At 51.0% G+C, this 23,281-nt stretch overlaps 1 protein-coding gene across 9 annotated transcripts in view; it reads right to left on the bottom strand.

The window, feature by feature from the left end:
* The window catches only part of LOC139585857 (IQ motif and SEC7 domain-containing protein 3-like), a 158,965-nt gene extending 142,548 nt beyond the window's left edge, over positions 1-16,417 (bottom strand). For 6 of the 9 annotated variants that reach the window (XR_011677384.1, XR_011677385.1, XR_011677379.1 and 3 more), the window contains exon 1: positions 14,874-16,416. Coding sequence is in view for 1 of the 9 variants with exons in the window: in XM_071418859.1 (XP_071274960.1) it covers positions 14,874-15,139 (266 nt within the window). In the remaining 8 variants the exon portion in view is untranslated. Of the gene's footprint in view, positions 1-14,873 lie in introns of all 9 variants that reach the window. The other 3 variants (XR_011677386.1, XM_071418859.1, XR_011677380.1) reach the window with 2 other exon arrangements.
* Between the last annotated feature and the right edge of the window lie 6,864 nt (positions 16,418-23,281).

Below are 23,281 nucleotides of genomic sequence, written 5' to 3'. Positions count from 1 at the left end.
TCCCTTGTCCCCAGCCCCTCTCCAGCTCTCCTGGAGCCCCTTTAGGCTCTGAGGTCTCCCAGAGCTTTCTCCTCTGCAGGTGAGCACGCCCAGCTCTCCCAGCCTGTGCTCTTTACAGGAAGAATTCCCGTTCCAGTGATCCCCCAGGAGGTCTGGAGCAGCTCATGCATTTAACCCTTCTTTATTCACACCTTCTCGAGTGCATGGGCAGAGCACCAGTACCTCCACTCTTCAGATCAAACACAAAATTAGCCAAGAGAGAAGAGAACTGCCCAGCTTTGACAGCATCCCAAGCTTCCCCATCCCCAGGCACTGCTGTTGATTTTGGCTGTTTCCACATCCCAGACAACACAATTATTGCAGCTCAGAACTCTGACTTCTTTCAAACACACAGCTAATTAGAGACTTGAGTTCCTCCATCTCCCAGGAATTGAACACATGAAGATCAAACCACCCCACACTGACATTGCTCTTCAGAAATAAAAGCAACCTGCTTCAGTTAAAGAAAGATATTGTTGATTCTGACCAAGAATTCTAGTAAAACTCACTCCCTGATCAGCTGGCAGAAAGTCAAGAAGCAGCACACTTGAGTCTTTCCTGTTACTTCCCCTGCCTTACAGCAAACATTGCAGTTGGTGAAGGTGATGTTGTGCAGTGGACATGAGTTACTCAGGCAGACTCCTGCACAGTCCCATCCTTTGGGAGGGAGCAGCTCTGGGGCAGTCAGGAGATCCCTACCAGCAGCAGCTCCTGCCTCACTGGAACTCCAGCAGCCCAAACCAGCACTCAGCACAGGCAGCAAAGTGGAAATCCTGTGCTCAGTTGAGCAAGTGACATAAATTTGAGATATTTTGTTGGCATTTCAGCTACCAAGGAGCATAATGGCTTACAAATTGGCTAGTTGTCTCTAAATGCTCTTTCTAGGTCCTTTTCTAAGGGTTTTAGAGGAAAGCTTGTAGGGTTTAGCTCAAAAGGCTTTGAGTATTTCGTTTGTTCCAGTCCATAAATGCCCTGGGGAAAACAGAACCAGTTGTGATTACTGCTCAGTCTTCTGAGGACTGGAATCACCCCCAAAATCACAGAGCCTATCACACCAGTTCCATGGCATTTATTGTCACAACAGCAGGCTGCTGAACAGCCACTTCACACAGTCTATTCCTAGACAGAATACCAGAGCATAAATCAGCACAATGCACAAAGACTGACCAAGTTCCAGACCTGCATGAGCTGAATTGTTAAGCAAAGCTCTGGTGACCTTTGCCAGGTACCTTTGTAAGGGCAGTTGAGTATGTTGGTGATGCTGAGGTTCAGTGCATTGTTAGCATGAGTGAAGTATATTCCAAATTAAATCACATTAGCTGGAAAAGGATTCTTCATCTCATTCTGAGATGTTCAATGACTTCCTTCACTCACAGCAAGATGACTCAAACAGCCTGAGAGGGTCATGCCATGCCACACAGAAGCCACCTCTGCTCCTTGCTCAAAGCCTGGGAAGCACTTGTTTAAAGGCAAAAAGGCACTTAAAACAAGAGCAGTGTCACAGGAGCAAAGCTACAAACTCAGACCACACACAGCACTCCCTCAGCTCAGACTGGCACCTGATTTACCAGCAGTTTTCCTCAGTCCAGAGTAAAATACTCCAACGAGGCCCTAATAGTGCCCACAGTCCTCAGAGCCAAGTGAGGTCAAGGAAATACCAGGTTTTTCATGAGCAAGTGGAGGTGAAGATCATGGCTTGTGTCAGCAAGTTCTGGTGATGTATCACATTACATAATAGGGAAAGCTCAGTGCTGGGAAGCACTTTCCTCGAGAGGTTACATAACTCTGCAATGTGCTTTAAAGAATTCTCCTTGCTTCTTGCTTTCAGAGCAAGCAAGAGAGAGGGCAGAGAGCCCTCATCCCCCTGAGCAGGAGCTGCTCTGATCAGATGCATTTGGGTGGAGATCAGGTCACTGGAGGAAGTGGTCAGATGGGTGAAAAAAAAGGCAGGTGAAGAATAAAAAATTTAAAAAACCCACTCCCAACGCATAAAAACACCCTGTGAGATGAGAGCCTGGTATCCATTCTGGAGCACCAATAGCAGCAGCAGGCTCTCAGTGATCAGTTCCAAGACAGGAACATTTCTACCACCTAAAGTTGTCACTACACTGAAGGAGAGCAGAGAGTAGGAAAAACCACACAAACCACGAGGTTCTCTCTGCTTTTCCAAGGACTCTTGGCTTCCTCTAAGGTGTAAAAGTCCCCCTGGAGACCCTGAGGTGTCACTGATGCCCTGACAGCCCTGAGCCCTGCCCAGGCTCCAGCACACCCCCCTGAGGGATGTGTGCTCACACATGAGCTGCTCCTGAGCTCATCTCTGCAGCCCCCAGAGCTCCCCCAGCCCTGCCCCAGCTCCAGGGGGGACACAGGGACACTGCACAGGGAGCACAGGAGCCTGCAGGGATCCCCTGGGTGGCATTCACACCCTCTGAACAGAGGGAGACATAATTCCTGCTCTCGGGTTTTTCCTGGAGAAGCACAGAGATCAAAACAATTCTTATCTCATTTACTGCTCCTGTGTTTTGGAATATGTGGAATTTGTTGGAAGATTATTTACCTGAAGGAATTTGCTTGATTGGATTCTGGTGTGTTTTGTTTTCTTGACCAATCTCTGCAAGTTGTGTCCTGAGGTCAGTCAGGAGATTTGGTTTTGTTGGGTGCTTGTGCAGTTTCAGTTTAGATGTTGTGTAATAAAGTATAGAATAATATCCTATAATAAAGTAATTAATTAGCCTTCTGATCTCATGGAGTCCTCCTCATCATTCTTCCCTGCTAATCCCATGCCCCTGGTCCTGGCAGCCTGAGGCTGCAGCCACTCCCCACCCACCTTAATGCTGCACAGGACTGCACTGCTGCAGCACTGGTGCCCAACCAAAACCCCATTTCATCACTGTGCTCTGAAGAGATTTCAGCAAATCTCCTTTTTAGGATTAAAAGCACCCTGTGCTGCTCAACACAGAATCCAGATCCAAGCCCAACCATTCACTTTTTTAAGCACCAAAGGCCATTTGTAAGGCACAACCCTGGTAACTGGGGAAAGCAGGAGCAGAAATTAATTTCCCTGCCTCCCTCCTTCAGTTCCAGTCACCTGCACACCAGGCTGTGATTAAAAATTAAACCAGCACTAAGGTCAGCTCCATCTACAGCAGGACATGGTCACAGGAGCCTGGCCTGGGCCTGGCAAGCTGCATGCCACTTGAAATAAATATGAGCAGGAAGAACTCTCGACCTTTGATTCAAAAGGTTTCTCCTACCTTATGTGAAGTAGTTTTTATCACCCATTTAGAATTTCCTTGCAATGCAAGCCAGGAGCAGCTATTGAATTCCATGCACAGTCTCAGATCACTGCCTTCAAAGTTTTCCTCCCAAGCCATTTGGAAAAAGGGTCACAGGTAAATTCCTTCACTCCTGATTCTCCTCCCTTCCACACCTGGCACTTTCATCTCCAAACAGTTGCCTGGCACAGCCCAAACACAGCCCACTGGGCAGGGGCAGTGCTCCATGTCAGCACTAACTCCGTAGAGCACTGGTGTCACAATCTCAGCAAGCCTGAAATAAAGTCAGCTTCCTCCCTTCCTGAAAGACAAAGTCATTCTCTCAACCCTTGACAGCTCAAGCACTCAAGAAGTGGTGGACTCAATTAAAAGCTTAAAATAGAACCAAGCCTGAAAGCTGAACACAGATTTTTTTTTTTCCTTATTCAAATCTAGCTGGTTCATTTGCATTGGATCCCAGCCCCCCTTTGCACAGCAGGGCCTCATCTTTGGGTCTCAGTCAGGGAGATCAACAGCAGGAAAGGCTGTGCTAAATGAAGGGGAAAATCCTCCAGGAAGGAGCCATGGGAAGGGTCAGACATCCCCACTTTGCCTTCCTGTAATGAGAGGCTGCTCACCCCTGTGGCACTGCACACCCAGGTTATGTGCATGAATTGAGATACAAGAGGATAAAGGCTAATTTTGCCTTTAAAGAGATCAGGACAGAGGGTTTGGTTTTAGCAGTGAATTTTACCAAGAGTCACACTGAGGGTTTGAGAATGCCCACCCACAATCCTGCCTAGGTGAAGCAGAGAGCCAGGCAGGATGAACAGACTAAAGGAGATTTTCTTTGGAGTGCACTCAGCTTCTCCAGCTTGAAGCCAAAATCAAAGTCTTCTTCTGCCCTGGGCTACACAGAAAGATGGAATGCAAGGAAAAGTCAAAATATACCTGTTCTCCACAACACAGAGCCATTAATCAGAACTCCCAGCAGCAAATAAAACCCCCAGGGAATATTCCTACAACTGTGAATTCCTTCTTTGCTGTCACTACAAGGACTTTCCACACAAACAGCCCAACCTGCTCTCAAAGGACACCTCAGCACGAGCTGGAGAAAGGCAGCCTAAACCTCAGGGAACACAGAGCACACACAGCCCAGGCCATGGTGCCACTGGATCCTGGCACTCCAGCCAAAAATTTAAAATAATGATCTGTCAGGGTGCTTTGGGTTTGAACAACAATGCTTAAATTTCCAGAGAAATACCTGCCTGCCTCCCAAGGCAGCCAGGAGGGAACAAAGGAGCATCCAGCAGAACATTTCTGAGCCAGCTCCTGCTCTGAACTCGCGGGAAGAAGGAAGGTGAAGGGCCAGGTGAGCAGCAAGGATGCAGAAGAAGGATGACTCAGGGCTCTGCAATCCCCTGAGGTCCCTCCAAAGCCAGCACAGCACAAGGTCCCAGCTGCACCACAGGAGGAGAATCCCACCTGCAGCCTGCCCTGGGCACGGGACTCAGGGCAGCTCACATCCCCTGCCCTGCCATGGACCTTCCCCTTCAATTCCCTGCTCTGAGCACCAGCTCCAGCACAGCACTGAGGAGAGCATCCCCAGAGCAGACCTGGCAAGAAACCCCTGCAACAGCTCTGGGTGCACCCAAAGGCTCAGTGCCCTGCGTGTCCTGCCAAGAAACCACACTGAAAGAATATTGTTATCCACCACAATCCATTGCAAGTGGGTTTGCTTTCTTATCATTTGTCAAAAAAAACCAAAAAATCACCTTAATTCTAGTGAAATATAACTTTCTAAATTCAGAAAACCATACCAAGAGATCAAGGCTGCAGATTGATGGGACCTGAACTGGAAGCCAATCATTTGTCTGCAACAACTCACATGCATCCCTGACATTTCACTGTATTTCCAGGACCATTAATAGCACACAGAAGACAAACAAACAAGATTTTATATTCCCCATGTGTGAGCAGCGAGACATTACCTTCACAGAAAAAACAAAATGTTGCTGCAGTGAACCTCTGAAATTGAGGCAACCTGGACCAGTCAAGCAAAGAGAGGTTGTGCCCACCTCCCATTAAAGGATTTACTCCCATTAAAGTGTCCAATCCTTACCTGTAACCAGCCCCAGCAAGGCACTGAGCTCTGCTGACCCCAATGTGCTGCTCAGCTCTGCCCAGCCCCAGCGTTCCCCTGAGCACTGAGCTCCCCCCTGGCCCTGGGAGGGTCCCACCAGCTCCTCCTGGGACACTCACCTGGGCACACTCAGGTCCCATTGACACCTCCCTAGTGAAGGTACCACCCCACAGCTGTGTCTTATTAACTCAGGGATTACCAACAGCTGCTCTGCTCCTTGAGATGCAGTCAGAAGTTCAGAGAGATGATTCTTTGCTTACACAAGAGCTGGGTGGCCTCAGCCCCCTCCTTGTCCCAGGTGTGTTTCCTTCTGCACAGGGCCCACATTTTCCCAGCCCTTCCCTTTACCACTGACATTCCTGTAGAAGTTTTCTTGTTGTCCTTGATGTCCCTGGCCAGATTTAACTCCACCAGGCCTTCAGATTCCCCACAGAATTGTCTGAGGACAATCTCCTGGTGCTCCCCCATATCTCCATGTTCCACAGCCAAAAGGAGCAATTAAAAGCTCCCAAGTCACCTGCAGTCATTGTGAGCCAGGAGAAATCCAGCAAAGATGGAAACCCCTGACAAACATCAACTCCCAGCTGCATCCCCAAGCCTGCAGAAGACCAGGAGATTTCTTCCCCACCTTCCCCTGCTGCTTTCTTTGCCTCATTACAGAATGAAGTGAATTCACATTTAGCAAATCTGAATTGCTGTGCTGCAGTTACAGATGTATGACATGCAGGCCTTTGTCTCCACTTGTGTTTGCCGGGGAAGTCTGACTAGAAATCTTATTAACATGCAAATAATGTATATTATATTTCAATCAGTCGCTATAGAGAGCTACTCAGTGGCAGCATTTGTCTTATCTAGCACAGCAGTAGCACTCAGTCTACTCAGACACCTCGCAGCAGAATAATTCCTTTCCTGCGAACGTTTTAAAACGGCACCACTTGAAAAGAAAGTTTGTCTCGGCACTTCAAGACAAAACTTCGCTCATGAATCTTCAGCTGCGTTCGCAGCAGCCCTTCCGCCGTCTGGGGAGAAGCAGGAGGAGCGGAGGTGTTGCCATTGGAAACAGTCCCACGCTCCAGATGTGGCTCTGCAGCTGAGCAGGGAGAGCGGAGCCAGCAGAGGGAGCACGGCCCGGGAGCGGGATCGGGATGGGGACCGGGATGGAGATCAGGACAGGGACCGGGATGGGGACCGGGATCGGAACCGGGATGGGGACGGGATCGGGACGGGGACAGGGATGGAGATCAGGACCGGGATGGGAATCAGGACAGGGACCGGGATCGGAACCAGGATGGGGACGGGATCGGGATGGGGACCAGGATGGAGATCAGGACCGGGATAGGAATCAGGACAGGGACCGGGATGGGGACTGGGATGGGGATGGGGAGGGATGGAGGCTCCCCCGGGGTCACAGCTCCACACCCAACAGGACACAATAGCCGGGAATAAAACCCACCAGTCGGGGATTCAGGTTCTGCTGGGAAAACTGATCTGTTCTGCAGCACTTCACCCTCTTAAAAAGTTCTGGCCATTTTGCAGCAGACTCAGCTCTGGAGCCAGGCTGGGAGAGCTGGGGGTGCTCACCTGGAGAGGAGAAGGCTCCAGGGAGAGCTCAGAGCCCCTGGCAGGGCCTGAAGGGGCTCCAGGAGAGCTGGAGAGGGGCTGGGGACAAGGGATGGAGGAACAGGACACAGGGAATGGCTCCCAGTGCCAGAGGGCAGGGATGGATGGGATACTGGGAGGGAATTCCTGGCTGGCAGGCTGGGCAGGCCCTGGCACAGGTGCCCAGAGCAGCTGTGGCTGCCCCTGGATCCCTGGCAGTGCCCAAGGCCAGGCTGGATGGGGTTTGGAGCAGCCTGGGACAGTGGGAGGTGTCCCTGCCATGGCAAGGGTAGGATGGGATGATTTGTGGTCCCTTCCAACCCAAACCAGCCTGGGATTCATTCTCTGATTTTAACATTATTAGTTGTTCCTGCCACAAACCACACAAACAACATCATTAAACTCAAACAAGTTGGTTTAGAGCCACGAGGGCACCCAGGATTTTAAGAGGCTTGTTTGTCTCAAGTGTGCTGTTTAACACAACCATTTCTCAGCCCAGCTGAGCAGCCCATTAGGAGAAGATCATTAACTCTGACTTGCCCAGCTGTAAAAGAGCCATCAGTGCCCCTGCTCCTTGTGCCAAGGGTAGGGAACAGAGCAGCAGCTCCTGTCCTCAGCCACAGGGCAATGACCATTGACAGCAACAATTCCTACCCACATTTCTGGGCAGCAAAAACAGCATCTCCCACTGTAGCACAGTAACTACAACAGCTGAGAATTCCAGTATTTTAGGAAATGCTATGAAGGATCTGGAGAGGAATTCCTAGCAAGGAATGTAGGGAAGAGAGCAGCCCAGGGACAGGTACCCAGCACCAGCAGGATGCACCATCACATCCATCACTTCAAGCCACGCTGCTCTGCTGCACCACAGCCTGCTCACACTGTCTCCATTTCCAATTCTACAATTCTGCTGAGAAAAACAGTGCAATTAGGCAGGGACACGGGCAGAAAGGAATTATGACAACCTCATTCACGGGCTCGCTGAGCTAAGATGAAAGGCAGGAGCGCTGGCAGGTATAGCCTGAAAGTATCTGCAGGCTGCAAAACACACCAAAAAAAGGTGCAATTAACATAATAGAGAGGGCCTGAGTCGGAATGATGGGATCAAATTAGAATAATGCAAGTGTGGGCTGCACATCAGGAATTACTTCTGACCTGCAAAATCCACTTACCTAAGCAGCTTCCCACACACCTCCTTGGGGCCTGGCATGGCATGACCTCCCTGCACCTGCACGCAGGAGCCTGGGGCAGAGCACATGGAACAAACCCACCTGGGACAGGCTGCCTGCTCTGGGGGCAGCTCTGCCCCACTGGGGATGGCAACCCCAGCTGAGCCTACAGAGTGGCACTAGAGAGCAACTGGGGATGGCAATCCCAGCCTTCACATGTGACCCCAGCTGAGCCCCCAAAGTGGGGATGGCAACCCCAGCTGAGCCCCCAAAGTGGGGATGGCAACCCCAGCTGAGCCCCAAACTGGAGATGGCAACTCCAGCTGAGCCCCCAAAGTGGGGATGGCAACCCCAGCTGAGCCCCCAAAGTGGGGATGGCAACCCCAGCTGAGCCCCCAAAGTGGGGCAGCTCTGCCCAGGGTGGGGCCATGGCCCCAGCTGAGCCATGAGCTCCAGGGACACTGAGTGCACTGTGATGCTCTGTGGGTCTTCAGCACACCATGGACACCAACCTGAGCACTGTCAAGCAGGGGCTGCTCCTCCTGCCCTCAGGAAATCCCTGGAGGAAGGCTCAGCCTCTGCACCCACTCTGGGCTCAGCTCAGCACCACTGACCAGCACATCAACAGCCAACTTCTTCTGCTGGGTCTAAAAAATCAAATGAAGCTTTTTGAGATGCTGCTGGCAAGGAAGATTTAAGAATTTACTATTTCAATGTTAATAATTTAGTCCCCTATCAGTATGCTGTAGGAAAACACCTTGAAATGCCTGGCTCTTTTTCTTTCAGAGCTCTGTGATCTGCCCTCAAATCAGCTCTTCCTGAAGACACTTTTTTGGGTGTGCTGTATTTTGCTTCAGGTTTTCAAAAGAGCTGCAACTGATTTTTTTTTGCCAGAACGTACCTTCCCTAAGGACTGAAGGAGCCTTGTCCTCCTGAGCAAATAACCAGGGCAAGGAGGCTGCAAGGTCCAGAGATGTGCATGTCTGTTCTTCAGCTCCTCCCCAAGGTTTGTCACTTGGAGTGGACAAAGCTCAGCATCCCCACCCAGCTGGAAGCTCAGAAGCAACACTGCCTTTTAGTGTTGACCCCAAAAACATTGCCTGGTCCACCAACCCAAAGCTGCCAAGTTCTGAGGAGCCAAGGACAGGTGGAGGTGCTGCAGTGAGAGCCTCCTTCCACAGGGGCCATCCTGCTCCTCTGGCTGCTGTGGTTCTGGTAAAACCCAGCAAAGACTGGCACTACAGAGCAGGAGAGGCCTTCCCTCCGTGGGTGGGGACAGCCAGCAGGGCCCTGCTGGAGCTCCACACCTGTGTGTGCACAGAGCAGCAGATCCAGGCTGGCCTGGAGGGAGGGAAGGGAGGTTCAGACCTGGCCCCCAGCAGCTCTCAGGGGCTCACCAGGCCCCAGCATCCATGCACATTTCCAGATCTTTTCCAGAAGTGCATCTCTGGAAGTGTTTTGCAGTTTCCTCGAGAGTGAATTCACAAGGAAGGGCATCAAAGCAGCAAGGAGCACAAAAATGCACTTTGTTCCTCAAGTTCAGAACACAACTGCAAAGTTGGGAGGCTCAAAAGCTGTGCTCTGTGTCAACACAATAAAAAGCTTCATCAGAGGAGGATTCCACATCCAGTGAGTCCTGGTAACTCTTTGGCACTGCTCTGCTCTAAATGGGACATGTTTACTGCAAGTTTCAAAACCATCTTTAAAGCTATTGTGTTACAGCATGGGTTACTTTCTGCTACATTGGTTTTTCTCTCCCAAAACAGCACCTATTTCTGCTGTTCTCTTTCTGGGCCATGTTCTCCCTTCCCCCTCTGACTTCCCAGGAGCTTTATTGATAACCAGCACTCTGCTCTGTCATCCCTGTGCTCCTGGCACCCCCTCCCTGCCTTGGTTTATTGATTATACAGCACATATCAGCTTGCAAATGAATTTGTCTTTATGTGTTATCATTTAGCTGAATGTTTAGCAGATATTAAGTACCAGAATTTGCCAATATTTCAGAGATCCAAAATAATTTAGCTGAGTTTAGTTAGCAAGTTCACATCTTCTTCCTCACACTATTGATTTCCTGCAGCCTGCCAGCTGCTGCACAAATGCCTGTTCTAAGGGATGCTCACTCTTGTGCTGCTGTCCAAATCACAATAATGACCCCAGAATGAGGGCTTCAAAAGCAAAAGCACTCCCTTCAGTATGAAATTCTCACTCTCAGGGCTCAGCAGTCCCACTGTTCCAGTTATGGATTGAAAATGAAGCAAACAGGGTTCTTCTAAGTTATTTGGAGGTGCAAGTTTCTGCCCAAAGCTGGAATCACACCATCCCTGCCTGCTACAGGGCTGACAGGACACACAGCACTGTGCAGGAATGAGGAACCTGCTCACCCTGGACTCAACCTGTGCCTCCCACATGGATGCATTCCTCAGCAGCTGAGCCAGACAAACCCACAGGGGTGCATCCCTGGTAAGAACTGCCCTGGTTCCCCACAAAGCACACTTCCCCAGCAGCTGCTGGAGAAACAGGAGCCAGCAGCAGCGCTTCATCTCCATCCCTGCTGCCAAGGAGGCAGAGGAGGCAGAAGCTGCCCAAGCAGGAGCCTCCTGGAGCAGCTGCCGGGTTCCTCCAGCGGAGCACACAAACACAAACACGCTGCTGCTGGAGCGCGGCGCGGGAGGGAGATGGGATTTGCGTCATTCACACAGCCTGTCTCAGCAAAGGACATCTCTGGAGGGAGAGAAAACAAGCCCTGCTGGTCTCTACACTAATGCAACGTCTGCTGCTGAGGCTGTGCAGGGCAGCTCAGCCACAGGCCAAGTCACAAGCTGCCTTATGTAGGGCACAAGGAGCCTTCACATGTGACTGTCACCAGAGCAACAACTTCAGCTGCTCCCAGCACACCTCGGGACCCCAGCGGCTCCCAGACACTCTGGGGGTGTCTCACAGCTCCAATCCGGGGCTGCCGTGGCCCAGACAACAAAAGCAGCCCCAGATTCATTTAAAAATAAAACAGCCAGGCCAGGTGCAGAACTCAGAGCGAGCTGCAGCACAGCCCCTTCCTTCAGACTGTTCTGCCTTAGCAGACAGCTCTGCTCTGCTCCTGCTCAGCCTCTCAGCAGGCACCTTCTCCGTGGAACAGCAGCACAGCTTTTAACTTGATTAGGATAAGCACAAACATGCCTCCCTAAGCTGAGAGGGGCCAGTGTTGAGTTCTCAGACACACAAAACTATCCTTGTATAGATGTGAGAAAATGCAGTGCATTTGGATTTACTCCCCCCAGAAAAGTGCATTATTGAATTACACCGAGGAGCTGAGCTCTAGAGGCTCTTGCTGCTTCTCAAACATTAAATGAAATGGATTCACTCAGAATTAGTCTTATGCAACTCAGACTTAAACACCTTAATGAGTTAAACACCTATTGTTATCTTCCTCGTGCTGATTCATCACACCTAACAAAGCCTCGTTATCAACTATTCTCATTTCCACCAGTGCATTGTAACGTTGATTTGCTCTCAGCAAATCATTGTAAAATCAGTGAGACTGCCCCCAAACCTTTTTTGGTCTGTTCTTGCAGGATAAGCAGCACACCTGCACCTGCTCACACAGCCCTCTGCTCCTCCCTCCCTCCCTTCTTCCATCAGCAACTGGCACAAAAGAAACTTTTTTCCCACTCTGGGATTTTCTGGAAGTGCATAAACCAGCTTATTTTTATATATTTATATGCATACTATTGGACTGAGTTTCTTTCTTCCAGAAATCTATCTCAGGGCTCATTAACCGTTCCCCTCCTCACAAGCTACAGAATTTCTATAACTACACCAGCTTTTCCAAATTATTTAAGCAGCCTTCACCTGTATATTCCTTCCATTGTAAGAACGGAAAAATTTTAGGACTTGTGGGGATTTTGTTGTTTAGGTTGTCAGATTTCTTTACTCTCTTTTATTAAGACCTAACCATAGCCATATTATCTAGTATAACTTTTCCATACTTCCTTTTATACAAGTTAACCACATCTGGCAATATGGGACCCCTGTCAGGGAGCCACAGCCTCCTCACACAGGTGGAGCTGCTGCAGGGCAGGAGTCTAAGCAGTTTAGAAAAGTTGTTCAAGTTAAGGTACAAGACAACTTCTAAAAGCCCCGGTGTATTTGACTAAGAGAAGCCTGGTTTCCTTTCCAAAGGATTCCATTATGTTTAGCTTTGAAGTAAAAAAGTGTCAGGAGGAGCAGTGGTCACTGCCCATTTCAGCATCACTGGCACCTGACACTGAACTTCAGCAAACAAGGGATCCTCATGCCCACCCACACATCCCCCAGGTGAATGGGACAATTGGCTGAGAGGAAACAGGCTGAGCTCCTGAGAGCAGAGCTCCAGACCCCTGGAGGCTGCAGGTTGGGCTGCCAGGAAGCTGAGGGAACAGTGGGACTGGGAGAAGCCTTTAAAACAAGGGCATTATCCTCTAGTTTGCAAGCTGGAGATTTCCTCCATCTTTTGCATCCAGCCAGAGAATGAACTGATGCCATGAGTGGCTCCTGCCCTGCTCTGGACAGCGTGGGGCCTCAGCAGCCACAGCTCAGCCCCTGTGCCAGGCCCACGGGGGTGACACAGCCACCCACCAGTCAGGCAGGGCCACCTGCACAACAGAAGGGGCTTCCTCCCCCGGGAGAACAATTCTGGGGGAGGAGAGGGGACAGCAGGAGTGCCCAGCTGAAGGTGGCCCCGAGGCTGTGGCTCCCCAGGCAGGCACGTGGGCCAAGGGCCCGGGCAGCTGCACAGGGCTGGCTCCCAGCTCCCCACTAAGCCCCCAGGCTATGCCTCAAAGCAATACAACTCTGCCATAAATATCCCAGATTAATTCTGATCCCAGCATCAAATCCACTTAAGAGACTTAAAAGCCTCTGAGTGCCCAGAGCTGCCTGCCCAAGGAGGGCTCTGCAAATGAGTCCTGGGCTGCAGAGGAGAAATATTATCAAACAAGGCAAGCCATTTGTACAATTTTTGGTAATGTCGTTTACAAGAGACAAATGGGACAAGATAGCTGAGTTGACATCTTGTACTACAAGCACAGCCACAAAAATCCTCGGGTACTGGACATGGAGGCACAGGATAGGATTAGTGTAAATACTCCAGATTTTCTGGAAACACCTCTTTCTCCTTAAGGGATTGATTGATTGACTGATTCATTGACTGATTGATTGATAAATGACAGCATGCTCTCCAGTTTATTAAAGGAGCTATTTACTTTCAGAGAGACGCCTCTGTTTATAAAAAAGACTAAAGTGATTACCCCAGCATCACAGGAAAAGAAGCTCTGTTATCACTGACAGCAAGAAGGGCGCTGGGGAGGCAGAGCCGCTTCCCTTCCCAGCCTGCTCCCCTGGCCAGGGGCAAGGCTTGGGAGCAGGAGCAGGCAAAGGGGACACCGAGTGACCAGCGACCCTTCTGAAGCCTCCACAGCAGCACTGAGCAAACGCTGCCTCGGAGCGCCAGCACCGCCGGCTCCGAGCGCAGCAGCGGCGGCAGCAGCGCTTCCCCCGTGCCGGGACATCCCTGCCCGACACCGCGCTCCGGAGGGCGATGCTGCCGAGCCCAGCGGGGCTGCCCGAGCCGCTCCCCCGGGCCCCGGCAGCTCCCGGGCGAGCGAGCGGCGCCTCCCGCAGCGGGACGGACACCCCGGGCACCCGCTCGGGCCGGGGCTCGGGCCGGGGCTCGCCCTCGCTCAGGCGATGCCGTAGCCGCATCCCGGGGCTGGCGGCGGCCGGGAGCCGCCGCGTCTGTATTTATAAACCTGAGGAATTCGAGCGCAGCGGATCACAAACAGCCCATTGTGCTGTGTCAAGCAGCGAAGTGGGCTCGTAATCCCATGCATGCTTTTCCCACTCCGCTCCGGGAAAGCCAAGCCTTAAATACTTTTCCAGAAGTAAAAACACGCCGGGAAAGCGCCGACCTCAGTTCTTGCTATTCCCGAATCCCTGCTGCTTCGGAACCGCGCAACTAAGCGGCTTTCGCAGCGCTGGGGAAACGCAGACGATTAATTACAGCTTAGAGAGGCTGGAATAGATGCGGCGGCCGGGAGCGAAGGCGGCCCGAACGGGGCGAGCTGGCGCTGGCCCGGGCCAGCCCGCCGGTGGCGAGCGGCCAATGTTTACTGACCCCTGGCCGGGTCACTTTCGATAGCGGCCGGAGCCAGGGGCCGCTCCTGGGCAGCGCCCGGGGCATCTCCGGGGGCTGGGCGGCTCCCCCCGCCGGGTACCCCCGCTCCCCGCGGCTCTCGGAGCGGCAGCGAACGCGTACGGGGAGAAGGGCAGGGCTCGCCCCGCTGCTCCCAGCCAGCGAGCTCCGCGACCGCGGCTCTGCCCGGGGCATCCCCCGAGCGCCGCGGGCGGCGGCGGCCGCAGGGACAGCCACGGGCACGGACAGCGGGGCAGCCGGGGAGCCCCGGCTCGAAACCCCCCGGGAGCCCGGCCAGGGAGCGAGTGAGACACGGGCACCGAGGCCGGGGCCACCCCTCCGCAGCCCATCGCTGTCCCCCGAGCCGCCCGGGGCACACCCCGCAGGGAGTCCCGCTGCTGCCAGCCTCGGGCGGCCGAAGGCGGGAGGGGAAAGGGAAGGGAAACCCCGCTAGGGAAACCCCCTGCGCGAAAAAGGGGCAAAGAAAGGCGGACAGCGCTTACTTCTCGTGCCTGGCGTTCTCCTGGATGGCGCTCAGCACCCCCGGGGGCGCGGGGGGGACGCCCTGCTGGAGCCGGCATGTGGCCAGGTGCCGGTGATGCTCGTCCTGCAGGCAGGCGTTTTCGTGGTACAACTTGGCCACTTGCTGCTCCAGCTCGTCTATCCTCCGCTTCTGCTTCTCCAGCAGCTCCTGCTGCGTCTCGATAATCTTGTTCAGCTCCTTCAGGTACTCGGCCGCCTTGCTGGGGTTCTCGGCGGGGCTCTCCATGGCCGCCCCGCACCTCCGCGGCGCGGGGGGGGCAGGCGCCGGCCAGCGCGCTCCGCTGGCAACTTAAGCGAGAGGGGAGGAATAAATAGCCCGGCGGGGAGCGGCGCCCCGCGAAGCCGCGCGTCCCCTCCTAGAGCCGCGGCCGCCCGGGCGGGCGGCGGCCCCGCGCCGCCATTGCTGCCGCTCGGCCCCCGCCGCCGAGCGAGGGCAGGGCCGCCGGCCGGGGGAGCCGGAGCCGCCGCTGGAGCCGCCCGGAGCCGCCCGGGCTCCGCCGCACGGCGCTGTCCCCGCGCCCGTCCCGCCCTGCCCGAGCCGCAGCCGGGCTCGCCCGTCGCCTGGCAGCGCCCGCGCCCCCGCCGCGCTCGGAGCCGGGCATGGGCAGGGGCGCGGGCCGTCCCTGCGCCGGGCCCGCCGCTCCCCGCCTCCCCCGCCGCCGCCGGGATGCGCTTAAGTAACGGCGGCCGCTCCTCCGGGGGGCCGGCGGGGGCTCGGCGAGCGCCCCATCCGCGCACCGCATCCCCAGCTCTGCATCCCATCCTAGCATCCCATCCTCGCATCCCCAGCTCTGCATCCCATTCCTGCATCCCATCCCTGTATCCCATCCCTGCATCCCATCCCTGCATCCCATCCCTGTATCCCATCCCTGTATCCCATCTCTGCGCCCCATGCCCGCGCCCCGTCCCGGCGCAGCTCCGGCCCCGTTCCCGGCGGCGGGAGAGCCCCGGGAGAGGTGCGGGAGCGCTCTGGGGAGCGGGGCCCCGGGGCGGCGCGGGGAGCAGCGCGCTGTGCGCGGAGGCGGGCGGGGACCCGGCCTGCGGGACCGGAGCTGTCCCTGCCACAGCTGGGGAGCGCTCCCGGGGCGGGGGGGGCAGCGGGGGTGGCCCCCCGAGCCGGGAGCCCCAGCAGCACGCCCCAAGTCAGGCAGCAGAGCCCTCCGCCTCTCCCGTCAGCATCCCTGGCGTTAAAACCTCTGTTGGTGAAACGCTGCTTCCCGCTAAGGCTGCATCAAGGCAAGAAAAGTTGCTGAGGTTTTGGGTCCTGTATCATCCCAAGTGTGTGTTGGGAATGCTTGTGAGAATCGGGAGTAGGAAAGGGAAACGGGGAGATACTGCAGGAAGAAGATAGGAAGCTGAAGACGTGATTTTCTCCTCCCTCCCTCTTTATGTCTCTTTTTTTTTTCTATTTTTTCTACCTCTTCTGTCCATTTTTCCACTTTCAAGTTTACAATTAATTAAATGTTCTTAGAGGGGTTGTTCTGCTGTCACTGACGCCCAGACCCTTCGTGGTGGAGTCAGCGCTTCCTCACCTCTGCCAGGACGCGCCTGTGCTCCAGGAGCGCGGCCGGTGCCGCAGGGCGAGGGGCTCCGCCTCGAACCCTTCGGTGCTCCCAGGCACAGGCTGGCTGTGCCAGCTGCTGTCCCTGTCCCCAGGGGGAAAGGGCCGTCAGGGGAGGCTGCAGCCACAGCCAGACCCCTCTGGCAGCTTCCAGGGCCACTCTGGCTTTAGGCAGAAATAACTTCTGGCAAAACTTCCTTTTGCTCTGACACGAGTGCAGCAAAGGGCTGTTGTGACTGTCGAGGTGACTGAAGCACGAAGGACGAATTTCCAGTCCTAGTGGGGATCCTGACTTCACAGACACGTCTTCAGCTGCTCTCTGAAGAGACCAAGCCTCCTTCTCAGGAACCTGATTAGTATTTTTCTTTAGAATTCTTGAAAATATTTCTTTCCCGAATACTATTAGTTCAGAATGTATTTGCTAAGGTGCAGTTTACTCTGCTCTGTGTGGAAAGAAATGCTGATCACGGTATCTCACTGAGGCAACCTGCACAGTAGCAGGCAGCCAGAGTGTTTGTCAGGGGTTAAATCAATAAATAAAGCAAGTGAACCTGCCTCTTATATGCAAAATAAAAGGCAAAGTAAGACACTCAAAACTCATTAAAGGATGTGCAGACAATAAAAGCTTATTAAGCGTTTCACTGCATGAGCAGTGGAAGTGGAGCAGCACAGCTCCTACAGCGAGATCTGTTTAAGCGCCCCTTTTTGGGCAGAAATTCCCGAGCTCACAGGACCCGTGAGCGCTGCTAGGGAGGCAGGAGCCGCGTTAAGCTGAGTTTTCTGCTTTCCTGAACCGCTAGCAGGGAAAAGGCTCCATTCCCGCCCGGAGAGCTGTGCCCGGCTGCTCCCTCCGGGGGCTCTGCTGGACTTGGGGGCTTCCCCGGAGGGTCCCACCAACCTCACCTGCCCGGCTTCTTTCCTGCAGAGGACATGGAGCAAATCAAACTGCTGGGAGCCCTCTCCACAGGAATCCATGAATTAGCCTGATAAATACATTAAACCCTGAGACATGCCCTGGGGCTGGCACCTGGAGCCTGCACCGTGTTCCTGGTGTGTTCTGGATGTTGCTGCTGCTCAGCACTGAAAGAGGGAGGAGGACTCCGTGCCTCAGGGATGGTCTGTGCCCCTCCAAAAGCCTGTATGCTCCACCAGGCTCTGTGAATTACCAAGGAGACGTAAACTTAGAAGATAAGCATATTCATAGAATCAATAATATATTCACTCTCTATCTGTGGAAACACAGATTGTAAAAGCAGACCCAGCTTGTTCAGATTTGCTCAGTTAGAAAATTAAGTGACATCAAGCCTAACCTTTTAAAATATGAAAATCATCAAAATAACATTCTTATTACTTGCTAACATCCTACCTCAGACAGTCCCTTTCCATAAGCTATGTAGCACATGGTTAATTCTTGCCTGGGAAGGTGCCAGGGAAGATTTAAATATGAAAGGGAACGTTGCTCATTCAGTAAGTAGGATTCTCTTACTCATTTATTATTGGCAAGAGAGAAGTCACAGAGAGTTTGGGGCTGGAAGGGACCTCTGGAGGTCATCCAGTCCAACTTCCCTGCTAAAATACCCCATTATCCTTTGGGAAAACCTTAAAGAGTCTCGAGTTTTGGTGTTTTCTGAAAAAACAATACCCTACAGAGGATCCTTTTTAAATGTTCAGGGTCTGGTCCAGACTCAGAGTCACATCCCTGGTGCCCACAGGCTCGTGGGCTGTTTGATGCCCACCAGAGATCAGGCACAATCCTGGTACTTGAGCTGCCAGAGCTCGAGGAGGGTTTGGAGAAGGTTCTCAGGGATGCCCAGGGTGGGATTGTTGGGGTGTCAGAGCAGGGCCAGGGGCTGGGCTGGGTGATCCCTGGGGGTCCCTTCCTGTTCAGTGTTTGCCTGTCCTGATCTGAGAGCCTGGCTCTTGCACTCACTGCCCAGCTTGGGTGGTTTGTCAGAGTTAAATTTATAGTTCTGTGTAGAGGCTGAGCACCAAATGTCACTGTTTCACAAATGGTTTGGTGTGGCTAATAATGCCATGGGTGAGCAAACAGCTGAAATAATTTTTTTCAAAGGAAGATAAGACCAAGAAAAAGCCTGTGATACATATTTTTCTATGTAAAATTAATTAGGTCAATGTAATATAAAAAACCAAGAATCCAGAAGTCATGCAGTGATTTGTGCTCAATCTTAACTCTGTCCTCCATCCCTCTCTTTTAAAATTCTCTTCGAAGCCTCTTCCTTCTTGGTTACATTTCTCTCCTAGCTCCCCCCCCACCCCCCTTAAATCTCTGCCTCACTTCTTGGTTCTGCTGCTGTGTTTAGACACTGAGGAATGTTATCCTGCTGTTCAAGTTTATCCTGTTGTTACAATTTATATGTAGGTCACAGAACTCACAAATGGTTGAGGGTGGAGAGACCTCAAAGCCCATCCAGTGCCACCCCTGCCCTGGGCAGGGACACCTCCCACTGTCCCAGGCTGCTCCCAGTCCCAGTGTTCATCCTGGCCCTGCGCACTGCCAGGGATGCAGGGGCAGCCCCAGCTGCTCTGGGCACCTGTGCCAGGGCCTGCCCACCCTCCCAGCCAGGAATTCCTTCCTAACTTCCCATCCCAACGTCTCCTCTTTCAGTGTCGGGTCCAGGCCCCTTTCCCACCCTGCATTTAACGTGTGTGTCCCCTCCTGGTGTCCCAAGGCAGGGCAAAAGTCCTGCTCTCATTCTGAATGCTCTCCACACACCCAGCAGTGCCTGCTCCTCTCCAGTGGATCCACTGGATAACACCAGGAAAATCAACAATTTGGGGGCCTGTTTGCTGCACTCATTGGAGGTTCCTGGGGGAAAGAAGGAAATGGGAATCCCACTGCTGACCAGGACCATGGCCCCCATAAACCAACAATGCCTGAGAGATGAGAACTGACTCTGAGGGATTAAATAAGAAAAAGGAGAAAGCACAGCCATAAAGACCTGAAATCTTTTAGGAACTGTGATGTTTCTGGTTTTTTCCTCTCCTGGTTAAACATAACCCACTTTTAAGACCTGATATCTTATTTCTTTTAACAGTTTATATGAGTTCTACTTAAAGGCATGAAACTTCCTCATGCCTTTTCCTACCCCAAATCCTTTTCATTATAATCTCTGGTAAAATACTATCATATTGCACTTTTTTCTTAGTTCAATGGAATGCATTTAGGCTTGATCTATGTACCTCAACCCCTCCTCTATAAAGGGAGAATACCTGACCCACTCTCAGGAGCCTCCTGGCTTGCTCCACCCCACAGTGCCTGTCTGGCTTGGATGGCACTTGGAGAACTGGGCTGTTCTTACTCTGACCAGCTCCTGAAGCATTTGAAATATCCCAAGCTAAGCATGGTAAAATTACAGGCCATATTTTAAGATATCTTCACAAGGCAGCAGAAATTTCAATTTTAATTTTCTAAGTCTGATCCTGAGTGGACCGATCATTACTGTTTGTAGGAATTGCCTTTTGATTTATGAAAGAAATTATAAATTGGCTCCTCCAGGTTCTGTAGCTGAATCTGGAGGTTTGCCTGCAAAGTGTGGTCCAGAACTAATCCATCTAAGTGTGCAGCTTTAACCAAGCCTTCATTCTAATGAGCCTTTGATAAAAGATTTCCTTTGTGCTTTTGTTGGTTTCTGTGATTTCTGCTTCCATATCTTGTTTTGGTAAGTGATATCAGGGAATGTTAGCAGGCAAAAACCAAATGTGTCCTCTTGTGCAAAGTCCTTGGGAAAGGACTATGTCCTTGTGTCCTGGAAAATAAAAAGCACTGTTAATGTAAGGTATCAAGCAACTCAAACATAAAGTGATAATTTAACAGAGATGAATAATAACTATATCAATACATCCCTAATATAAAAGGGACACATTAGCTAGGAATGCTTTGCTTCTTTGGGGAAAGAGGAAAACTCAGTGCTGGGTCTTAAAGGAGTGGGTGTGCTGGAATGGCTCCCAGCTGTCCCTGGGGAGTGGCAAGTGGCAGGGTGGCAGTGACACCAAGGGCAGGGCTCACACAGGACCTGGCTGATACTCTGGGCTCTGGGGCTCTCCAGAGGGAAATCATACAAGAACAGAACAAATTCTGCTGTCAAATTGGGAAGTAATTTTATAAAAGGGACTAAATGGAACTTATAACTCTAATTTAGCAATAAATATCATGAAATTTGGAGTATGGTGTTAATTGAAGAAGTTATTTTATCAATGGTGCAGAAAATTTATTTGTGGTGCTTGAGCTGAGATTGAAGCCAAACCAGAGCTGGAATCAAGGCCACCTTTTATGAACACATCATATTTTAAGTTGTGGGATAAACTGTGACTGGAGGAGATGAATTCTTGCTGTGGTACCAAGTACTTGGGGCAAGAGCAAAAAAATACCAGAAGAAAACACTTCCCATCTCATAAAGGGATAAAACACAGGGACAAAAACCACAACCTTGGCATCAGGGTGGGAAGCTGAATCCTGAAAGAGGAAAGGAAACAAATAAACCCTTCCCAAAATACAGCTTCAGAAATTCCTTGAAAGCAAGGAGAAGTACCAATGCTAAAATCGCTGATTCCATGTCTTGTCACCACTCCTTGTGGTTCCATGATTTCATTGCAGTGTTTGTGAGCTTATAAAGCAGCAAAATATCAAATAGCAGCATTTCAGTAGAAAATAAAAACCCAAACCAAAGTTTTCATCAAGTCATTTCTGAACAAACACTTGATAAGCAAACTTGCTCATGGAAATCTGTCAGAGGTTTTTGTGTGTTTAGTTGGGTTTTGTTTTAAAACATCCTTTAAATGATTAATTACATAGGCTGCCAGAGTCAAAGTCACCCACTATTTTCCATTTTAAGATGTTGTATTCCATTTTGATTCCATACATTTCCATTCTCATATTTTTCTGTGCTTTAATTGGTCAGAGTCAGTTTTTCCATGCTTACCATATCCATGCTTAGACTGAATTATCTTGGCAAATTTCAGCAAACACTGCATCCAGAATAAGATTATGAGGAAACATGAAAATCAGATCATATTCCATTCTTTTTTAAACATCCATGGGAACAGAAATTAGAGAAAGATCAGACTAAGCAACTGTGATAAAGTACAAAGTCTTCAGAAATACAGATTTCTTTTCATAGAACCATGGGATATTTCAGAGACTCTCCTGAGCTGGGAGGGAGCCACAATTCACTCCTGGCTCTGCACAGACTCCCCAGCAATCCCACCCTGTGCAACTCTGAGAGTGTTGTCCAAGTTCTGCCACTGGCATTTTAAGTTGGACACATCCACTGGTGAAAACCAAAGATTTTTATCATTAATTTCTTGTTCCCTTTTCACATCTGCAACTGGCAGGTTGCTCCCAAGAATGCCAGGAACAGAAAGTCACTTGGATGGCACAGCAATATTTTTTACCTTAGGAAAATAATTCTGACTTCCAAGAGAAGTTAAAAAAAAAAAAGGGTGAGACATTCTGAAAAATCAGTATCTAATCATAATTCCAGCATGTATCCTGTTCATTCCATCTGAATCCAATGGATAAAATCACAGTTTGAAAGCAGGGCACACCATACTATTTATCTCTTTGTCATCAACAAAACTTGAAGGAAAAATATCCTATTTTACTCATTTCACATGAACTGCAGCAGCCTATAAATTCTGCAGACTTGGGTTCCCCACCTTTCCTGCACCCAGGCCACCTTTTATTGGATATATTTCTATGGTTTTAATGGTGATATGGAGAATTTTATCAATTTTTCCAATTGTGCAGCACCCCCAGGACAGCTGCACTATCTGCTGATGAGATCAGCACATAAAAATACAACATTTTAGTGTATCATAGCAGGTAGAAAAGGGCAATGTTAATTCAGGCAGTCACTAACTAAAACAGGGCATGAGCTAATAAAGTTGTGCAATGATTAAAGGGGTATATTTTTGATCCTGTGGTCATTAAGGTATATTTGTACCAGTGCAATTAGAGCAGCCCAGGTTTGCTCTGACTCACTGTTTTTATCAGTCTGCAGTTGTTCAGATTTCCACCATATCCTTTTGTTCTTGAGAGGAACCCATAATATATCACTCTATATATAAATATACACGTGTGAAGAGAAGGAGAAATAACATTTCATTTGTACAAAAGGAGGAAAAATCACCCCCCAGCTTTATCGCTGACAACAGCTGAGGGAAATTTAAGTTCTTTCATTTTATTTGCAGCAAGGCTTAAAAATAGATTTGCAAATTCAGACTGGAAACTCTTCTATCCTTTTCCAAAAAAGAAAAGCACATCACAAAATGGACAAATCAATTCCAATTGCTTCTTGCCCAAAGAAACAGCACTAAACCTCAAGGTGTCTCAGGTAAAGATTCCAAATCAGGAAATGAAAAGCTGAACAAGAAAACGCTGAGGTCAGGCAGGCTCAACCTTTTCTTATCCCTTTTTATCCCTTCTCTTTCATGCTGCTGGGAGGCACACAGAGGGATGGGAGGTGCTGGATCATTAGGAACAGTCTGTATTTACAATTTCAGCCTGGGAGCCTCAGCCAGCCCTTTAGAGCTGACCTGGTGTGTGCAGCTCCAGCCTCCCTCCCTCCCTCCCTGGTGCTGCAGCTGCCTGGGGAGCCCCAGAGCCAGGAGTTCAGCTCTGCTCAGCTGGGGAAGGTTGTAGGGCAACATGGTTATTTCTGTCCAAGCTTATATGAAAAAAATGTGTTTGCCACCTCCTGATTGTCAAATATTGCCTTTTTTCTGGTCTTGCATGAGCAAGGGCAGTGAAACGCTGTGAAGAGTGGGGGAATCCAGCCCAAGGGGATG

The sequence above is a fragment of the Agelaius tricolor genome, unplaced genomic scaffold (genome assembly GCF_023055355.1).
Source record: "Agelaius tricolor isolate 1412-34295 unplaced genomic scaffold, bAgeTri1.0.p SCAF_93, whole genome shotgun sequence".
NCBI lineage: Eukaryota > Metazoa > Chordata > Aves > Passeriformes > Icteridae > Agelaius > Agelaius tricolor.
Note: the sequence above shows the minus strand (reverse complement) of the source record. Positions and strands in the feature narration are given on the sequence as shown.